We start from the raw sequence: 22,436 nt of genomic DNA on the forward strand, positions 1-22,436 counted from the left end.
TTGTGATCTTGGGGCAACACTTTCAGTTCTGTGCACTTCCCTTTGGTCTGGCCACGGCTCTGCTGACATTCACCAAGGTGATGGTGGTCTTTGTGCCGGCGTTGCGAAAATAGGGCATTTTGGTTCATCCCTAGCTGGACGACTGGTTGATTTGAGCAAAGTCGTTCCAGGAGAGCACCCGGGTCACGGCTTGGGTGGTGGAGTTTCTGCAGTCACTGGGATGGGTTGTAAACCTTTCCAAGAGCCGGTTGTCTCCATATTAGTGCCTGGAGTATCTAGGAGTTCTGTTGGACACCTCCTTGGGGAAGGTCTTCCTTCCGGAGTCCCAGGTAAGCATATTGCAATCTCAGATTCTCCTGCTTATGGCGTCCTGGTGTCCTCGGGCCCACATGCATCCTCTTCTGTATGCTCTTCTTCGGAGGTGTTCGCCTCAGAGGCATAGTCTAGATCAGTGTTTTTCAACCGCTGTTCCGCGGCACACTAGTGTGCCGCGAGATGTTGCCTGGTGTGCCGTACGGTGCAGACACTAATTAGGCCTCAGGCCGGGTCCCGCACGCGCTCCCATGAGACTCCCCCGGTCCCCGCTGCTGTTCAGTTTCGATCTTCTGCTCTGACGCAACCGGAAACAGGAAGTTGCAGCAGAGCAGAAGATTGAACACTGAGCAGCCGCGCGTGCGCGGCTCTTTGGGAAAGCGTGCATGTCGCCGAAAAACAAAACCTACAAACTAAGGTGAGGCGAAGGGAGAGAGCTGGCTAAACAGTAGGATCGATTGGGCAGGCGAGTGGTGGCTGCGGGGACCGTGCGATCGCTCGTATTCCCGGCTCAAATTGGAAGGAGGGAGTGAAAGGGAAAAGGATTCTGAGCCAAGGGGATGAAGACGGAAAGAAAAACCCACAGCAGGAAAGAAAGGGAAGGACAGGCAGGTGAGCCAGATGCTAGAAGCAGGAGGGGGGGTGAAGAAAGAGGAAAAAAAGCTAGATGGGGTTGAAAAGAAGAGACACACTGGTATGGAAGAGGAAGATAGGGGAAATCTGGACACAGGAAGGTAACAGAAAGAGGGGAAATTATGTGCATGGGGCATAGGGACAGAGACATAAAGGGGACATGCCATGGGGATGGTATATGGACACAGGGGGGGGGCAATGACAGATACATAGGGGAGATATTAGAAATGGAGAAAATAGGAGCACAGAAGCGAGATGGTTTGTGGGGATGGGACAGGGACCGAGCTCGCAGGCTCCAGTGGCTTGCACAAATTACATTGTAACGTGCCATGAAAATAAGAGGGAGGAAGGTAGATAGATAAGCCACGTGAGAGGAGCTGAAGGGTTGTAGAAAGGAACAGATGGTAAAGGAGGGAGGGAAGGGTGGTGGTGGAAAGGAATAGGACAGACATTGAAGGAGGGTGGAGAGGAACAGACCCCGAAGGGAAATGTGGAAGACAGAGTGGGAAGAAGACAGATGCCAGACTATGGGGGAGCGGAGGGAAGAAGATGGGTGCTAGACCAATTGGGGGGGGGGGGTGAAGGGAGAGGCACAATAACAGCAAATGGAAGACGTAGAGAGAAGACACACAGTGGATGGAAGGAATTGAATGAGAAGATGTGGAAAGCAGAAACCAGACAACAAAGGTAGAAAAAAAAATTATATTTATTTATTTATTTTTTGCTTTAGGATAAAATAGTATATTAGTTGTGTTGATAAAAATTTATAAACAAAGCCCTGCCAGCTGAACATCTCTTTCTCTAGTTCAGCAGCAGGAACTTTGATTTATAAGAAAGGAATAAGCTAAATATTACAGTACTAAGGCTTATATGGATGCAGCAGGGACGGTGACGGGGCGGTGAATGGGATGGCAGTGGCGGTGACGGAGCGGTGAAAGGGATGGCGGTGACGGTGACGGGGCGGTGAAGGGAACGGCTGTTGACGAAGAGCTACGTGTGTGTCTTTCTTCGATTCCAGCCAGAATATCAGCTTTGTGTTCAGCCAAACAGGCCCAGGTTTCGCACTGAATAAAGTATTTTATAATTTTTCACTATTCTGTTTACTTAATATTTCTTAATAAAGTAATTATAAAATACTTTCTTTGTGTTTATTTGATTCCTATTCAAGAGAATTACTTTATATATAGTCAATATAGGCACAGAGTTAAATTTTTTAACATTTTCTAATGGTAGTGTGCCTCGTGATTTTTTTCATGAAACAAGTGTGCCTTTGCCCAAAAAAGGTTGAAAAACACTGGCCTAGATTATCCTGTTCTGCTTCGGAGCTTAGCTCATTGCAGTCTTCGTTGGTGGCCCCAGACCTCCCATCTTGTTCAAGGTGCGAGGCTGGACCAGCTGCAGTGGATGGTGCTGCTCACAGATGCCAGTCTTCTCGGTTGTGGGGCTCAGTGTCTAGGTCACTCAGCTCAGGGCACCTGGTCCATGGAGGAGGCTTCCTGGTCGATCAATGTCTTAGAGACCAGAGCCACCGTCTAGCGCTGCTGGCTGACTGGCTGGTTTCGGTAGGAGATACGTTGGCCTCCAGTGACCACAACACGGTATGGTTCAACCTCAGGAAAGGTTTCACTAGATCAAACACATCAACAAAGGTCCTTAACTTTAAGGGCACTAACTTCAAAAGCATGGGAGATTTTGTCCATCGGGCGCTACAAAATCAAGCTGCAACAGATAATGTAAAGGTAATGTGGTCAACTCTGAAATCTACCCTACAAGAAGCAACCAACCGCTATATAAAAACAGTAAGTAAACGGCGGAGAAACAATAAACCTCAGTGGTTCTCTGCGGAGACCTCAGACCTTGTAAAAAAGAAGAAAAGAGCATTTATCTCCTGCAAACAATTAGGAAAATGAGAGACTAAGGAAGAATATCTGGCCTAGTCTAAAGCTGTCAAAACAGCAGTCAGAGAGGCCAAACTCCGAACCAGCCAGTCAGGGTTCTTTCGGACAATGCGACTCGACTCGACTCGCGAGAACTGAAGGCACCATTCGGAGGGCGGCGCTGGCCCAGGCAGGTGGGCGGAAAGCTCGTGCCTGCTGGCCGACATACCACTGGACCACCAGGCAATGGGAGACATTTAAGGGCTGCGGGACAGGAAGAGGCGGCACGAGCCCAGGCAGGCAGGTAGAGGGCTTGCGCCTGCTGGCCGATGCACTGCTGGGGGAGATTTGAAGAGGGACAGGATGGGGGTTAAAAAGATTGTTTTTTTGTTTTTTGTTTTATTGTTCTGCATACTGGAGGTTGCTCCCTGCTCTAGGAGGGTGTGGGGTTCATGCTGTAGTATTCTTGATTATTATTCCAGTTTTGTATGGGACTTGTTTCTGTTTTGGGCCAAGCCATGTTTGTAACTTATTTTGGAAATCAAAAATTGTTGTACCATAAAAAATGGATGGGGAGGGGATTAAAAAAGGTACTGGGGGTCAGGTTACAGGGCAGTGTAGTGGGATAGGGTTCAGAGCCTGGCAAGGAGTGTAGGGTTGGGTGCAGAGCCTGGCAGGGAGAATTTGGTTCAGAATGTTTTTTTTTTCCCCTTGTTTTCCTCCTCTAAATCTAGGGTGCATCTAATGGAGCGAAAAATACGGTATGTGTGTATACTGTATATATACACCTAGGCAGTTTACAACTCTAATAAAAGGAAAAAGTGATAAGGGAACATCAGTGAGAAAAGTAACATGAGTAGTAAGGATACATACCCAAAGTACAGGTTAGTAAATCAAAAATAAACTTGGAAATAAATAAATTTGGATTTAATTTAACACAGCTAGAGCTCTACTGCTTTAATTCTGCTTTTTCCTAATACTGAGTATGTGCTTGTGAGAGTAAGAAAAGAGTTCAGTGTTATTGTGAAAACCTCCTCAAACATTGCAAAGATCAACATTCATCGGTTTTCACAGAATCTGATAGTGAGGCATATCACAATACTTTATTTATAGATGAGCAGCTGTCTGTTACCTTGTGCTTCATTTTGTCCTGATTATTTTAAAAGTGAAATCTGTTGCTTGTAAGTTCTCCAGAGGTAGTTTTAATTTTTGTTTGTTTGTTCTTATAGTCAGAGGCCGGTGAAATACACAGAGCGCCCTCGACCTGGAGTTCAAATGATCTGTTCTTCTTTCAGTGCAGGTATGTCTTTCTACTTTTAGTTGGCTGTGGAAACTTGTGATTAGATAGTTCTTGGACTACTAAAGATGGCATCTCTTCTAATGTGAGCAATTACAATGTGAATTGTTAGTTTATTTTGCAGTTTGAAAAGTCTTGAAACTGGTTTCCTTCACAAGAATACTCTATTGAAGGGATGCTCTATTGTCTACTTATTGGAACAAAGCACATAATGTGATAAATATTTGCAAGTTTCTATGCACACATTATATATGTTGAGAAAATAGTTTTGTGAACTTTTTTCACGTATTAAAAGAATTCTATAAAATTACTCCAAGAATTTTCCCCAGACTATGGCATAGTTCTTCTACAATAAAATCCAGAAGATTCACCTTGAGCGCTCAACCAGGCCATCTTCCCCACCCCTTCCCTCCTTCAATTTATCCCTTCTATTAACCTCCCCTCAACATCTGCCACTCTTTCCTCCTCTGAAATCCCTGAAATCTCTGAAATCTTCTCTCATCCTCCAAACCCACCACTGGCTCCACCGATCCGATTCCCACTCAGTGCTGTCTTTCCCACTGTCAAACCTCCTATCTGTTACATCCTCAACCTATCGTTCTCCATTGAAACTGTTCCTGATGCCTTCAAGCATTCAGTAGTCACACCCCTTCTCATAAAACCTTCATCCCAAGCTATTCTTGATCCACTTCAGTCAGGTTTTTGTCCTCTGCGTTCTATGGAAACTGCCATTACTAAAGTTTCCAATGACCTGTTCCTGGCCAGATCCAAAGGCCTCTACTCTATCCTCATCCTTCTCGATGTATCTGCCGCTTTTGATACTGTTGATCACCACTTACTCCTTGATACGTTGTACTTGCTGGGATTCCAGGGTTATGATCTCTCCTGGTTTTCTTCCTATCTTTCCAATTGCATCTTCAGTTTATGCAACAGTGGCTCCTCCACAGCCATCCCGTTGTCAATTGGTGTACCTTAAAGGCTCTGTCCTAGAACCACTCCTTTTCTCAATCTACATCTGCTCACTTGGAGTGCTGATCTCCCATGGCTTCCAGTGTCACCTCTCTGCTGACGACTCCCAGATTTACCTCTCTCAGCCTGACTGTGCGACATTGCCGCCTAAATATCTCACCGCTACCTAAACTGATTATGGCTAAAACGGAGCTGCTCATCTTTCTGCCTAAATCTACTTTCCTCGTTCTCTGTATCTGTGGACAACACTCTCATCCTCCCTGTCTTGTCTTCTTGCAATTTCGGGGTCATCTTTGACTCCTCTCTCTCCTTCTCCACCCAGATACAACATACCACTAAAGCCTGCTGCTTCTTCCTCTATAATATTGCCAAAATCTGACCCCTCCAAGCATTCTACCAAAACCCTTATCTATGTCCTCTTTACCTCCCATTTAGATACTGCAGCTTGCTGCTCTCAGGTCTTCCACTTGACTATCTTTCTTCCCTTCAATCCTTTCAACATTCATTTTCATGACTGATATTCCACAAAAGCCACTATACTCATGTTACCTCTCTCCTAAAATCACTTCATTGGCTCCCTATGCATTTCCGAATACAATTCAAATTCCTCTTACTGACCTACAAATGCATTTACTCAGCAGCCCTTCAGTATTTTTCTTCACTTATGCTTCCCCTGTGTCCCCCCATGAGCTCCTATCTGTGCCCTTCTCCTCCACTGCCGACTCCAGACTCAGTCCCTTCTATCTTGCTGCACCATATGCCTGGAACAAATTGCCCAGATCCCTAAAGTGGGCTCTCTCTCTAGCAGTGTTCAAGTCCAAGTTAAAAGCCCACCTCTTTGGAATTGCTTTTAACTTCTATCTCCTCGCACCTTGACTTCTTCATCCCCAACTCTTTATATCATGTCTGTCTGTCAAAGTTACACTGTAAGCTCTTCCAAGCAGGGACCATCTACTAAATGCCAAAATGTACAAACAACGCTGCATACACCTTTCAGTGCTATAGAAGTGATAAAGAGTAGCAGTTGCCACTGCAGAGGAATTTAAAATATTACTATTGACAACACTTAGATAATTTTCTGGGTGGTGATTCCTAATGTGGAACTCTGCATCATATAGCTACAGTTTATTATCACTTTGAATTTGCTTACATTAAATTTCATTTGCTATTTGGTTGCCTAGTCTCCCATTGTTGTAAAGGCCGCCTGTGATTTCTCATAATCTTTTCTGATTTAACAAATTTGAGTATCCCAAAAACATAAAAACTGAGAAGAGAATTCAAAAGTGACACTAAAAAGTAACTGAGCTGCTATTTACAGGCTGTTTCTTAATAGGAATGATAAGACTATAACCAACTTCATATTCTGCACAAAAAATACAAATGGCTGATATGAGACTCTCCAGGAATTCTTTAACAACATCACAAAAAGGACAGTGATACAAATTGGATATAACAGATCATCATACATAGTGAGAAGGACACAAACAAGAAGCACCATAAATATAAGCTATGCTGGACAGGTGTGGAGCCAAGTACGCAAAGCCACTCTGGAAAGGTTTCAAAAAATTTCAAACTGTCAGAGAAGCTGTGGTAGCCAACAGAACTTCTGTCGTGAACTGGCCCATCCAGTTTGGCATTCTGCATCTTCCTTTCCCTAAGAAATCTCATGTAACTGTCCTACACTTGCTTGAATTCAAAGTCTTTGTCTCCACCAGGAAACTGTTCCATGCATCCAACACCTTTTCTGTAAAAGAGTATTTTCTTTGATTACTCTTGAGTTTATAACAACTTAAATTCATTCTATGTCCTCTCATTCTGAAATTTTTCTTAATTTGAAAAAGGCTCTCCTCCTGTGCATTAATGCCACAGAAATACTTAAAGGTTTCTGTCATAGCCTCTCTGTCCTGTTTTTCTACCAGAATATGCATATTGAAATCTGTAAATCTGTCCCAAAACACTTTTCTGACAGACCATTGACCAATTTTGTAGCAACCTTCTGGACCTGTTTATATCTTTTGGAAAGTGCAGTATCCAGAATTGTACACAGTATTCTAAATGGAGCCTCACCAGAGGCTTATATGATGGCATAAGAACATAAGAATACCAATGGTCCATCTAGCCCAGTATCACATCTTCATGGAGGCCAATCCAAATCATAAGTACCTGGCAAAAACCCAAATAGCAGCATTCCATGCTACCGATCCAGGGCAATAATAATAATATAACAGTTTATATACCACAGGACCGTGAAGTTCTATGCAGGTTACAATAACTAGAAGATGTTATAGATTGAATGGGATTTAACAATGTTCTGCCGGTTAACATTGATTGAAAGATACTACAAGTTGAGTGGATTTAACAAAGTTAGAAACTAGTGATTAACAACTCTAAGGATCAGTTATTGTGGGATGAGGTTAGTTGCCTAAGTACTTTAGAACAGATATGTTTTTAGGCATTTCCTAAATTCTCCATAAGTAGTAGACGTAAGGTTTCAAGGTTTATTAAATATTTGATGAATCGCTATATCTTTATACAAAGCGATGTACATTAAAATACAATTTGTTAAGATAAAAACATACAATAAATATATAAACATTAGATATTAGACAAGACCAACAACAATTGGGAGGTAAGGGAGGTTAAAGTTACATATCTTATAATAAGAAACACATTTAAGGGTAAAACATTAAGGAGGTAGTAAAATTCTTGAAACGTAAAATTTATATTTAAAAGAAAAAAAAATTTTTATGTTTTAAAAATCTTTTTAAAAAGATAAGTTTTTAGAGATTTCTTAAAAGAGAGAATGTCTTTTTCATTTTTTATATAATGGGGCAATGAATTCCACCATTGGGGGCCAACGACCGAAAACATATCTAATCTACGAGCGCCTATAATTTTTAAAGATGGAATAACTAATAAGTTTTGGGAAGATGATCTGAGTGTGCGTGCGGAACTATAGGGAATTAGCATCTTAGAAATGCACTGAGGTTCTTTGAAAATCAAGTTTTTATAGATAAGTAATAGAACTTTAAACTGTATACGCTGGCAAATTGGAAGCCAGTGTGCATCTTTGAAGAGTGGAGTAACATGATCAAATTTCCTGGCGTCATAGATTAGTTTTATAGCCGTGTTTTGAACAATTTGCAGTTGTCGTTTTTCCTTTTGAGTAGTATTAAGCAACAAAGAGTTGCAATAATCCAGTTTTGATATAACCAAGGAATGAATTAAAATATTGCGAGATTTGGATTCAAGAAATTTTGAAAGAGATCGAATTAGACGTAATTTGTAGAAGCAGACTTTAACTATATTATTAATGTGATCTTTAAATTCTAATCTTTCATCAATTATAACACCTAAGATTTTCGTTTTAGGAACGATTTCAATTGGTTTATTATTAAGGAGGAAAGGAGAATTAAGTCTGATATCTCTTTTCCAGTTGAAAATCATAGCTTTTGTTTTATTTATATTTAATGATAATTTATTATTGTTAAGCCAATTATGAACTTGTTCAAGTTTAGCATTTAAAGATTTGATGTCTTCTTGATTTTCGGGATTAAATGGGTGAATTAATTGTATATCGTCTGCGTATGAAAAAGCAGTGAAACCAATAGACTGGCACAGATTCAGTAATGGTGCAAGATAAATGTTAAATAACAGGGGTGATAGGATAGATCCTTGAGGGATGCCAAAGGTTGTCGTATATTCTTCTGAAAATTCCTTATTGAATTTAACAAGAGAAGTTCGATTAGTAAGGTAAGATGTAAACCAATTAATGACTTGATCACGAAAGCCTATTGATTCTAATCTCCTAAGAAGTAAATCATGATCTATTGTATCAAATGCTGCAGAAATATCCAGGGAAAACAAGACTACAGATCTGTGATGATCCAGAAAATAGTGAATGTTGTTTGTTAAGCCAATTAGGGAGTGTTCTGTGTTATGGTGCTTACGGAAACCTGTCTGATTGGGATGTAATACATTGGTCGATTCTATAAAATCGGAAACCTGATTAAATATAAATTTTTCAGTCAGTTTTGCTAAGAATGAGATATTAGCAATTGGGCGATAATTTAAAGGGTCATTTCTACTGATTTTGTGATCTTTGAGTAAAGGAATAATAGTAGCAGTTTTCCAAAGCATAGGTACTGTAGCGGATTGTAAACTTTTTAGAATAATGGAATCAATAAATGGACCAAAGAGATGAAAGAATTTTTTTAAGTAAAATGGGTGCAGAATTTCAAATCCAGAACTCTTTAGATTTATTTGTGACATGAGTGATTTAATATCATTAAGTGATGGGAGTTTGAAATTTGAACATTTGGCAGTAAAAAGATGGTCTTCAGGATGTTCTATGGAATTATTATTGCTTATATTGGAGTTAAAAGTATTTCGAATATTGTAGATTTTTTGATTAAACGCGTCTGCTAAGTCTTGCGCTTTTAGAAGCAGTGTCTGGTTTGTAGAATTATTTGTATTTTGAGATGTGATAGATTTTAGAATGTTAAATAGAACTGCAGAATTTTTAGCTTTATGAATTTTGTCGGAATAAAATTTTTTCTTGGACTGATTAATTTTTAATTTGTATATGGCCGCTTGTTCTTTAAAGTTTAGAAAATTCTTATGAGTCTTGTAGTGGCGCCATTTTCGTTCTAGGGCTCTAAGTTGTTTTTTTATTAGATGTAATTCGGGCGTAAACCATGGGTTAGATAATTTTCGTGCTGATATACATTTTGAGATTATTGGAGCCTTAATATCTAGAAAAGAGGTAAGAGAGGAATTCCAATGTAGAAGGTGATCATCAATCAAGGTTGGCATGTCTTCAATGGTTGAAATGTCGAAAAAAGGTGTTATGTCAGTATCATGTAAGTTAGTGAGATCACGATATGAAATTATTTTGGATTCAGTTTGCTTTTTATGAGATTTTAAACTAGAAAAGGCTATATTAATAGAAATAAAATAGTGGTCGGACCATGGCACTGGATTAATTAATGGGGTGGAGCAATTAATATAATGAGAATTGGGGGCAAAAATCATATCCAAGGTATGATTTGCTGAATGAGTTGGGCCTTCAATTTTTGGAATTAAGTTTAATGAACAAAGCATATTTAATATTTCTTGATTATTGTTGTCTGAGACATTGTCAAAATGAATGTTAAAATCTCCCAAAACTAGAGGGAATGATGAAGATGAACAAAAATCAAAAATAATATCTTGAAGTAATGTAATTTTATTTTGACATACTGGTGGAGGAACATATAACAGCAAAAAATTAAAGTTGACATTAGAGTTAAGTTTAAGCTCAAGATATTCGATAGCGGAATTACCATTAGATTGATCATTGAGATTAATTAGATTGGATTGAAAAATTACGGCAAGGCCACCTCCTTTACGATTTAAGCGATGATTATAAAAATAATTGTAATTTGGGGGGCAGCAGTATGATAGATATGCTTCCTCACCATCTGAGAACCAAGTTTCAGTAATAAAAAGTATATGTAATCGTTGAGTAGTAATTGAATCTTTTAATAGATGATATTTACTCTTGATAGATCGAGCATTGATAAGTCCAATTTTTAAATTACTGTTTTTTGGTGATTCACTAAGAGGGGAAAAAATGGGAATTTCTAAAAGACAAGGCTGGTGTTGCATTAAGGATCTATGTTTAGGAGGACGAGGCCCCCAAATGGTAGGAATATTATTGTTAGATGGAATTGCAGACATGTTAAAAGTTGAGTCAACGCTAGAAAACGAAAATAATAGACCAATAAAAAAGCAAAGAGTAAAAATTGCTAAAAATGTGATATGCTGAAAATAAATGATGCGCATAAGAACTTGAGTTAGGGCTGTATTCATGTAACAAGTCGCGCCCTCAGTCTGCGCACGAAGTAAGCAATTGTTTTAGATCTTTACCCCATAATGCTGCCTGGTGTGAGAGAGATGTTGATGTCTTTTGAATTTACATTCTCTAACCGGAGGGGAGACAAAATTTAAGTGTGAACTTCTCTTATGACTGTTGGCTGAGAAAGAGAAAAGGTCAGTTATGTATTTAGGGGCTAAACCGAGTAGTACCTTGTAACAGAAACAACCAAACTTGAACTTCACACGTGCCTCCATCGGCAGCCAATGCAGAAGTCGGTAGGAAGGTGTAACATAGTTGAACTTCTTCAACCCGAGGATTAGTCTGATCGCTGTATTTTGCACTAATTGTAGTCGCCGTGTATTCTTCAGGGAAATTGCCAAGTAGGCGATGTTACAGTAATCAAGTTGACTCAGTATGAGGGATTGTACCAGAATTCTGAATGATGACATCAAAATATGCTCTAATGGACCGAAGCTTCCAGAGAGTGATTATGGAGTCCACCTGGTCTTTCATGGTTAGGCTCTGGTCCAGTGTTACACCCAGTATCTTCATAGTAGATTGAATAGGATAACTGAGTTTATTGATGCATAGTGATGTTTTGGTATCGAGCGGGTGTAGCGAAGCTACAAAAATTTCGTTTTTTCTGAGTTAATTTTCAATCTGAATTCTGTCATCCATTGCTCCATCAAATTTAGTACTTCTGTTGCTTTGGGAGTGATTTCCGAGAGAGAGTTAGTAAATGGGATAATGATTGTGAAGTCATCTGCGTAGCTAAAGAATTTTAACCCCAGCTGGGACAATTGCATACCTAATGAAGACATGTAGACATTGAAAAGCAATGGGGATAGTGGTGACCTTTGCGGCACGCCAGATGGATTGCTCCAGGTATCGGAGAGATCGTAATTGAAACGTACTTGATAGGTGCGAGACATAAGGAAACCTCAAAACCAGTCTCTGATACCAATTGCATCTAAGCATTGTAGCAGTTTCCCATGGTCTACTAAGTCAAATGCAGAGCTCATATCGAATTGCCTGATCAGGGCGTTAAGTCCCTTACTGAACAGGAGGCATAAGTTATCCAAGATAGCCGCAATTACTGTCTCGGTGCTGAACAAAGGCCTAAAACCAGATTGAGTTTCATGTAAGAGAGAGAATTGATTGAGATATTCCATTAATTGGGTATGTACCAATCCTTCCATGAGTTTTACAATAAATAGAATTGATGCTACTGGTCTGTAGTTGGTGACTAGTGCTGAAGATTCTTTGCTATTTTTTGGAATTGGGGTTATTATTATGTGGCCATTGTTAGTGAGGAATTTTCCATTTTTTAGATTATCGGTTAAATAATTCAGCAAAGATAGTTTAAAGTCTAATGGAGCTGCTTTCATAATTTCTGGGGGACATGAGTTCAAAACACAATATGATTTTGAATACTTGTTATATAATTTGATATAGTTATTCCATTCTAAATCTTAAAAGGAACTCCAAATCACGTCAACTGGAATAACATTCCTTGTATATCGACTATTTGATGTTCATATGTGTCATTTGTTGAACAGTTAATTCTTAGGTTTTTAATTTTTGAATCGAAATGCTGTGCTAAATCATTTGCTGAAGGTAGTTTGATATTTAAACTGAAACTCAACACAGAAAAAACAAAAATCTTCCTTGCAAGCCCAACTGACAAAATTACTAATTCAACGCTACATATAAAAGACCATGATTACCCAATTACCAACACAATAAAAATATTGGGAGTCACATTGGACACACACCTCACAATGACTGAACACATGAATATAGTAGCAAAAAAATGTTTCATGATGTTATGGAGATTAAAGACCATCAAAAAATACTTCGACCCACTATCGTTTAGATTATTAGTGCAATCACTAGTGCTTTCTACCTTGGACTATTGTAATATCGTTTATCTGGGTATACCCAAAAAAACAACGAGGAAGCTTAGAATCATTCAGAACTCAGCTGTCCACTTGATATATGGATTAAAAAAGAATGACCATGTCACCCCCTACTACAAACTACTGCACTGGCTGTCAGTCGAGGCAAGAATATTATTCAAGTTCTCCTGCATATGTTTCAAGCTAGTTTGGGGACTAACTCCTACGTATCTACAAACTCACTTCGTATTCTACAACCCAATAAGACAAACCAGAAATAGCTATCTTTTTGCATACCCAAGCATAACCAATTGTAAATATAAAATCTTTCAGGACAGAACTTTCTTGCACCAAGCAAATAAACAACAACATTGGCTAGACAGTTACATTAATAAAGCCGAACTGACATATAATGCCTTTAGAAAACTCATAAAAACTACCTTATTCGACAAGATACATCACCTAAACAGAACCTCACCGAGTACTCTGTTTCTTTTCACAATGACCTCTGAAATCCTAATTCTTGCTCTTTCTGAACCTCTAAACAAACTGTATATTGTAATTTTTTCCTTTTTTCAGGAAAGCTGCGATTTTTCTTTACATGTCCGCTCCGAAATTCTTAGCAAACATATTTTGTAATTTTGATTTCTAATAATCTCTGTACTCTGTACTCCTTCTACATATTGTAAATCGCTGAATGTCCAGCTCTCTTGAATGTAAACCGCCTAGAAGTCGCAAGATTGTGGCGGTATAGAAGAATAAAGTTATTATTATTATTATTATGCACGAGTTGAGTGTGGTGTTAAATAAATTTGTAACCAAGTTGAACAGCTCTTTTGTATTGATACCTTTTGGGCTAGTGTTAGATAAGTTGATTATGGAAGAGTAAAATGCTTTATGTTTTTCTTTTATCAGTTGTTTATAGATTTTTATGTTGGATCTCAAGTTTCAAGTTTCAAGTTTATTAGGTTTTAATATACCGACCATCAAATAAATATCTGGCCGGTGTACATTACAATAAAAATATAAAAAAGGAAGAAGAGTTAATATATTCAATATTTAGAGGACAGACAGTGTATATTAAAACATAGACTAGACAAACTTGATTGTGAGGGAAGAGGTTAATGGTAGGGTAAAGTTACAATGTTGAGAGAAAAGGGAGAAAGAGGGGATGGGAAAAAAACATTTGGGTGGGGAAAAATCTTTGAAATAATTTTTTGAAGTTAAATAATTAAAAATAACTGAGAAATAGATACTAAACTGAAATAAATTGTTCCGGTCTGTCAATTTTCCTGTTTTTTTCCAAATTCTTTCTAGTCATCTGACTAGTTGATTCATTTTTAGAAGTTCGGTGGCAAACCATTTGCTATATTTATTCGAGCAGCTTTTGCTGTTTCGTTTAGGGGCAATTTTATCTAAAATGGATGTGCTAGTTTTCATCCCCAAAATCAGCCCCTTCTCCTATCTCCACTTATAGTTCATATTGTGACCACTATTCCTCTGGATTGATAGGATCCCTTGTGAGATGCTCTCTTTTTATCCTTGGTTGTGTTTTAGATCAGTGGCTTCTTCCATATCTGTCTCAAAAGCAGACTATGGACTTTTCCTCTAGGAACTTGTCTAAATCTTTTTTAAAACCAACTACATTAACCACTCTTATCACTTCCTCTGGCAACGCATTCCAGAGCTTAACTATTTCCTCCTATTGGTTTTAAAAGTATTACTCTGTAATGTCGAGTGTCTCCATATCTCTGTAAATCTTGATGCAGTAAAAAAAAAAAAAATCGATCCACTTGTACCTGTTCTGCACCACTCAGGATTTTGTTGACTTAGGGCCGAACTCACTAAGCTCACCGATCATGTTTGTGATCATGTACCGACCCGATTTTTCCCCGGCCTGATTCACTAACCTCGTGGCCGATCAATCTCCGATCCAATTTGCGCATGCAAAGTAGGAACTAAAATCAGGAACACTGACTGGGCTGGCCGATCAACAAAGAAGCAACTGCTGGAGGACCAGTCGCTCATGTCCTTTCCAACTGCCCTGCTCTCTGCTGCCCTGCTCTTGTATGCAGCCATCTTACTCTCGAGCCCGTGGTTTTAACAGAACAGAACAAGCTGTGAGGAAGGATGGAGGAAAGCAAGTTAACAGTTCCTTTTATTGTTACGAGCTCATGGTTTAAACCCACGGGTTAAACCCATGGGTTAAAACCACAGGCTCGCAACAATAAATTTTTTTTTTAAAAAGGAACTGTTAACTTGCTTTCCTCCTTACGATTGATTACGCCATATCGAAGAAGAGATAGAAAAGCTCCAGTGGCAACATAAAAGGCACGTTTTCTTGTAGGTGATTTAGGTTTTCTTCTGTTCCGTGCTGTCAGTCATTTTAGGGAGCGAGAGGGAAGTTAGGAGAGCCAGCGCATGCGCAGACCATCTACAGGCAAAGAACATGGTCTGCGTATGCGTCAGGATCGCTCTGCAGTGATCAGTGGGATCGCTTGTGGGCGTGTTTCCGAATAGAGCATTTGCATGGAGAGTCTTTAGTGAATTGGTCACCCAGGATTGATTAGCCACGGATCGGATCGCTTTGGTAAGTTTAGTGAATCTAGCCCTTAATCATAACTCCCCTCAGCTGTCTCTTTTCCAAGCTGAAGAGCCCTAACCTCTATCGCTTATTTTTTTTTTTTTCTTACTAGCCATTCCTCTCCCTATGCATCCAAGCATCCTTCTGGCTTTGACTGTCACCTCTTCTTCCTGTTTTGCCACCCTAAGATCATCGGATACGATTACTCCCAAGTCCTGCTTTTCTTTTGTATACACAAGTACTTCACCTTTAATACTATTATCATTTCTTTGGATTAGCATTAAATCTTAGTTGCCAGTTTTTGGACCATTTTTTGAGCTTCGCTAGATCCTTCCTCATGCCTCTGGGGTATCTACCCTATTCCAGAGTTTGGTATCATCCACAAAAAGATAAACCTTACCAGACAGTTCTTCCTCAATGTTAAGAGCCGGCCCAAGGACGGATGGATTCCTGTGGTATACCACTGATAACATCCTTTTTTTCAGAGCTAACTCTATTACTATTGCACCCTGTCTCCTTCCATTTAACCAGTTTTTAACCCAGTCCATCAGTTTAGAGCCCATACCGAGAGCACTCAGTTTATTTAGGCTAAGCGGAACCATCTCAGTTTTTACTAAAAATCAAGTACACCACACCAGTCAAAGAAATCAGATTTTTTTGAGAAGTCCTGCTTCTAGTAAAATCACGTTGCATTGGGTTCTACTGTCCATTTGATTGAAGAAACCTCATGATCTTCTGCTTAAGAAACATTTAGATTATTCTACCTACCACTGAGGTCAGGCTAACAGGCCTTTTTCCAATCCTTCGAATCATGAATTGGGCAGCACTACTCTGGACTGCATGTGTGCATTGGCCTACTATTTGCAAAGGACTAAATCTCATAGATTTTCAAAAATTTTTGTCTCCTTTGATCCAAACAAGTTGGGCACCCTGTTTCCAAAAGGACAATTTCCAACTGGTTGGCTGCTTGCATCTCGTTTTGTTATGCTCAGGCTGGGCTGCAACTGGAAGGTCGAGTCACAGCCCATAAAGTTAGAGCTATGGCAGCTTCTGTAGCTTTCCTCCGATATACTCCTATTGATGAAATATACAAAGCTGCTACTTGGTCCTCGGTTCATACTTTCACTTCTCATTATTGTTTGGAATTTTATTCAAGACGGGATGGCTGTTTCAGCCAAGCAGTATTACAAAATTTAAACGCCAACACTCCCACCATCCCATTCTGGTTCGCTTGAAGGTCACCCACATTTGAAAATATGCTGCCTGCTTGTCCTGGGATAAAGCACAGTTACTTACTGTAACAAGTGTTATCCAGGGACAGCAGGGACACCCACCCACCTCCCCTGATTTGCTTCTTAGCTGGCTATTTGAATTGAGGAGACGCGTGCCTACGTCAGGCAGGAAGGCACTCACGCTTGCGCAGTGCGGTCAGTCGAAAACTTTCTTAAGTTCTTAAAGTTCCACAGCATTTTTGCAGCCATCTGCATCGGGGTTCCATGGATGACGTCACCCACGTGTGAGAATATATGCCTGTTGTTCCTGGTTAACAGCTGTTACAGTAAGTAACTGTGCTGTCTGGGTAGTCTGTGCTTAATAGCAGGATATGCGAGTAGCTACAAGGTTAGTTTTGGTTGCATAGTTTTTGAACCTGTTTTGATCAGTTACTTGAATGTTATAATGTTAATGGATATGTTTGTTGTAGAGCAGAATATTCAGGGATTTTTCCCATATCCCTCTGTCCAGTTATGTCTGTCATTACAGTGTTACTTGATTGCCTTTTGTACAAACTGAGCGGGCAGGAGCAGCTCCCTGGGAAGGAGGTGGAATTCAGGAAGAAGATTGACAGCATTCTGCAAGCAACATGCAGGTTCAGGTGCAAAAAAACCCTAGTGTTCAGGACCACTAGACACATCTACAAGAAAGAGATTATCAAGGTAAAAACTTAATCTTTGGCAGTGAAAGATGGTCTGAAAATGTGTGCAACCCTGAGCTTTGGAGTCACTCATTTGTATGTTTGATTACATCCTGCGTCTCAGTGAAAAAAAAAGAAAGCAAAGTTTCTTACTTATAAGAGAGAGATTTCTGCAGACAGCAGGATTAATTGGGCACATAATTCCCTACCCCCAACTCCCCAGTATTTTAATTTCTTCTGCTACAGAAGAGGTTGCTGCAAACAGAAAGGATTGTACACAATCAAAATTTTCCATAAAAGTTCTGAGCTCTGGGAGAGCTGTTAGTTCTGGCGATATTCAAAGACATTCCCTACTTGTATGTCTGATTTAAGCCTGCTATCTACAAAAATGTCTGTTTACAGGTAAGTAACTTTGCTTTAGGGTCATTCCATGTCAAGTGATCAGATTCTTGGAAAGTGCCCTGCATGACCATCACGGATTTTGATGAAACTTCATATGCAGAGTCCACCATGTCTCAAATGAACTTTAGTAAAGTTTTAGTTTCGCCTGTGGAATATTTGTGGAGATATAGCCATTTGTTTGACCCCATACCACAATGAAATACAGTACGACAATGACATTCTGACAAGTTTGAGACACAATATCTCCTGAGCTGTGTTTCCAAAAAAACTGAAACTTAGCTACCCTGCACAACTTTTTGAGCTCTGTTCATTGCTACCAATAACAATTTTTGCCGAGCACTGATCGAATGCCTGAATTACAGTAAACTTGGCCGAAAAAATTAGTGCTCCAAAAAAAGTCAAAGTTTGACATTACTTAGCTCCACAATAATTGAGTAATAAATGCGAAATTTGGCGCATAATGTCTCAGTACAACGTTGTTTTCAAAAGTACAATTTCAACCTCCAAGCTCTTTCCATTAGTTTACAAATTAAGTGTAAAGTTGCTAATTTGTGTAAAAAGGCCAAAAATAGGGTATTTTCAGCCTGCTTTTACAGAAAAATACCTTTTAGAAACTCTTTCAAATCAGTCTCATTAGAAAGAGCATATTTCAAACCCCCTAGAAAAGTGGACTTCATTTTTCAATGCAGGTTAACAATGGCTGAAAAAGGGGGACAAAGTTGGGAGACGTTGCCACGGCAACAACCTCTATTTCAACATAGTTCTGTCATTTTTAAAGTTACAGTTTTGTATTGACGTAGTATTACTACTACTACTCTATTGCGTTGGTCCATGGTGACATTGTCACTACCAGTTCAAGAGTTTGAACTGGCAACCCCATTGCCATAGGAGTCACGCCCGATAGCTGTGCAATACCAGCCAAGGGTGGACCACTTCGTCCAGGTTCCCAAGCCTCGCATTTGGTTTCTTTGTCAAGGTTCCAAAGCCTTTTGTTGGTATCTTTCTGGTTCCAAAGCCAATGATTAGGGTGTCTTATCCTAGGTTCCCAAGCCTAAATTGGGTATCTTATATGGTTCCCAAGCCGAAGTGAAGTCCACTTTGATTTTAACTGCCAGCAATCTTTATAACATTCTGTTAAATTTTTGAGCCACTTTCTTCAATGCAGTTTCTGGAAATTGATATTGGCGGCCGGATGATGTAACTGAAGGGGCACAAAGCATGCAGATGAGGTGTTGCTCTAGAACCCAACAAACGTCTTGCCTTTCTGGCCAATAAAACAAATGAGCTGGACCGTGAGGATGCATAAATTTTATCAATGCATCATTTTGTTCAATTGAGACTTCAACAACGTTGCCTATCCACCATTGATTATCGTAAGTACAGGCAACGTAGCAACCAGGAAAGATTTCGGCCACTTTCAAATTTGGAATGGCAGTATCAGAAATTTTGGCAACAAAATTTATTGTGTCATTTGAAACTTTGCTGACATGAACCGAGTTTGAGTCGACTGGTACAAATTGGTGGTGCTCTCTGGTACCGGCTACTGTGCTGCTTTCATGCCATCTTTCTTCTTGAAACTTTTTGCTTTCTTCAATTTCTTCTTTTGGAACATAAATGTATTTAACTCCGTGTATATTTTGGTCACAAAAGTTAAATAGATCCTTTGGCGTCAATATTTGATCCGTTGATGGTCTTTGGAGGCTAGCCCGGGCAGCCAGTCGTTTAGTTCCACCAACTCAATCGCAGGGTGATTTTCCGTGGCTAGTTCCAAAAAAATTCCATTCAGCCTCAATGTTGAAATCATTTCTGTGATTGCACAAATTCACAAAGTTCTTGTAGTTTTTATATTGTGCAGCTGAGCCGTCACTGAAGTAGTATATTTTGGTAATGTTTGTTTGAGTTACCAAAAATTTGATCAACTTTTGAATAAACACGTGTACAGATATCGTATCATGTTGCATATGATCAGAAATAATGCAACAGTTTACAACTTGCAATGTGCCCACTTCATTGAGGTAATATGCAACAAAAGGATGTACCGTAGCTTGTGAATTTTCCCAGTGAAAGCCTTGGGCGGCATCCTGTACAACAAATGAGTAATTTTCAGCGAAATCCATCAAAACGATAATTTCCGTTTCGTTTAAGCCTGTCTTCAACATCTTCAAATATTCACTTTGATGTTTTGAAATGAAATGGTGGCTTGTTGTCCATGGTTAGTACGCTTGTTTCTAATGTTTCACGGTCAGCGTGAACCCATTGCTTAAATTCTATTGATTCTTCTGGATCTAAATCCTTGAATATTTCTTCCAGGTATGCTGTTAGTGCTTCTTCACCAGGGCAGTTTTGACATCGTTGTAGCATACAGTCCTTGACATTTAGGTCGCACACAGTTTTTTCCATAAGAACTTTGTAGTTTTCTTTGACATTGGCATTGACATTGAAGTAGCATGAGCTTTACATTTTGATGTATCGTGCAGACACACACGGAGTGTGCACCTGATGCACCAACGGTTACACACCACTTTGGCCTGAGCTCACATAATTTAGAAAAACCAATTTCAGTTCCGTATTTGTTACAGTACGCCACGTACAGCTCTTTTAAATTACACAACAGCAGCCGCTTTTGCTTTTGTACTTTTAAACCATTGAGGCGGACTGAAATGCAATCTTTTTTGCCAGGACATATTCTACTGAATTCATCGTCTTCGTAAAAATCTTGAACTCTATTTGCAATTTCTTTTGGAAGGGACTTGCCAATTTTTGCATCAGGTATAGAACAAATGCCTTTCTCTTTCTTTACTTTTTGGGCTGTTCTGACCATGCGCTCTGAAACGCCAAACTTCATTGCTGTTTCCTTTATTGACCAACTTTTTGGGGCCATCGTCAATAATTGAACTTTCATTGACCTGTTGGATATTGCAATTTTCGTTTTCATTTCTTCAATGAGGTCAGTGTAATCTTCACATAACTTGCATTCTACAGACTGACGAGACGGCCCAACTTCTTCAGCTGAAACTCCAGCAGCAGATGTAATCTTCTTGGCTATCACATTCTGCACACGTTCAATTTTTCGTATCACATAGCCGGCTTTATCTCTACTAGCTAACCTTCGAATTTTCAATGGAGAGGTTCCTAAAGCAGTCAAGCTTTGATCAACTGCATCGGAGATGCTGATATCAAAATCGTCTGAAGATGAAGATGCTGCAGTAACTTCACTCATTGAAACGTATTGGGCTTTGCACCTACTGCAAAGTTTCTGACCTGGCTTGATATTTATTTTTGCCACTTTTCTAAAATCATTAGACATGGCAAGATCGACTTTTAACAATCCACTTTGAACAATGTGATTTTTCTTTTCAAATGGATTACAACACGATGTTTGCTTTAATTCATAGAAACATAGAAACATAGAAGATGACGGCAGAAAAGGGCTACAGCCCATCAAGTCTGCCCACTCTGCTTACCCACCCCCTGTCTATGCCCTAATGACCCAATTTCCTTATCTTGACACTCGTAGGGATCCCACATGGGTATGCTGTCTGCCTCGATCACCTGCACTGGAAGCTTGTTCCAATGATCAACCACTCTCTCTGTGAAGAAATACTTTCTGGTGTCGCCATGAAATTTTCCGCCCCTGAGTTTGAGCGGGTGCCCTCTTGTGGCCGAGGGTCCCTTGAGAAAGAAAATATCATCTTCCACTTCGACACGTCCCGTGAGGTACTTAAATGTTTCGATCATGTCTCCCCTCTTCCTACGTTCCTCAAGAGTGTAGAGCTGCAATTTGTTCAGTCTCTCTTCGTACGAGAGACCCTTGAGCCCCGAGATCATCCTGGTGGCCGTCCGTTGAACCGATTCAATTCTGCGCACATCTTTACTGTAATGTGGCCTCCAGAATTGCACACAGTACTCCAGATGAGGTCTCACCATGGCCCTGTAATTCGTATTTGTCGAGATACTTTGCTTTGTGGTGGAGGCAGATTTGGTCTTTATCCATCAGTTCAACTTCAGAGCGCCGAGTGATAAGCAATTTTTCATCGGTTGACAAATTATGTAAAAAAATGAGCCCACATTTTTTAGAATAAAATGTGCCGTCATGACACTTTGTCAACAATTTTTGCCCAATGGCACAGTCTGGCAGAAAAGGATTATTATTAGTCGATTCGTTGGCATCCATTTTAAACTGAATTAATAATAATGTGGATCTGAAAAAGAAAACAAGTTGTAATTTGTGATCTGCATGCAACAAAATTATCACTTCAATTTCTAGTTAGGAATAATCATTAATTAAGAACACTATAATTGTACCCAAAGCTTGAGTAAAAATAAACAGGGAAAAACAGTGTGAAAAGTGACATAATTGTAAGTTGAAACGTAGGCCGTTGCCATGGTGACATCTCCCAACTTTGTCCCCCTTTTTCAGGCATTGTTAACCTGCGTTGAAAAATGAAGCCCACTTTTCTAGGGGGTTTGAAATATGCTCTTTCTAATGAGACTGATTTGAAAGAGTTTCTGAAAGGTATTTTTCTGTAAAAGCAGGCTGAAAATACCCTATTTTTGGCCTTTTTACACAAATTAGCAACTTTACACTTAATTTGTAAACTAATGGAAAGAGCTTGGAGGTTGAAATTGTACTTTTGAAAACAACGTTGTACTGAGACATTATGCGCCAAATTTCGCATTTATTACTCAATT

General features: G+C 39.6%; 1 protein-coding gene across 8 annotated transcripts in view; it reads left to right on the plus strand.

Moving 5' to 3' along the window:
- The window catches only part of PHIP (pleckstrin homology domain interacting protein), a 603,903-nt gene that overhangs the window by 129,875 nt on the left and 451,592 nt on the right, over positions 1 to 22,436 (plus strand). For all 8 annotated transcript variants that reach the window (XR_004538753.1, XM_033937026.1, XM_033937025.1 and 5 more), the window contains exon 9: positions 4,052 to 4,122. Coding sequence is in view for 7 of the 8 variants with exons in the window: in XM_033937026.1 (XP_033792917.1) it covers positions 4,052 to 4,122 (71 nt within the window). In the remaining variant the exon portion in view is untranslated. The remainder of the gene's footprint in view (positions 1 to 4,051; positions 4,123 to 22,436) is intronic.

This window comes from Geotrypetes seraphini, chromosome 3 (assembly GCF_902459505.1).
Source record: "Geotrypetes seraphini chromosome 3, aGeoSer1.1, whole genome shotgun sequence".
NCBI classification, from domain to species: domain Eukaryota; kingdom Metazoa; phylum Chordata; class Amphibia; order Gymnophiona; family Dermophiidae; genus Geotrypetes; species Geotrypetes seraphini.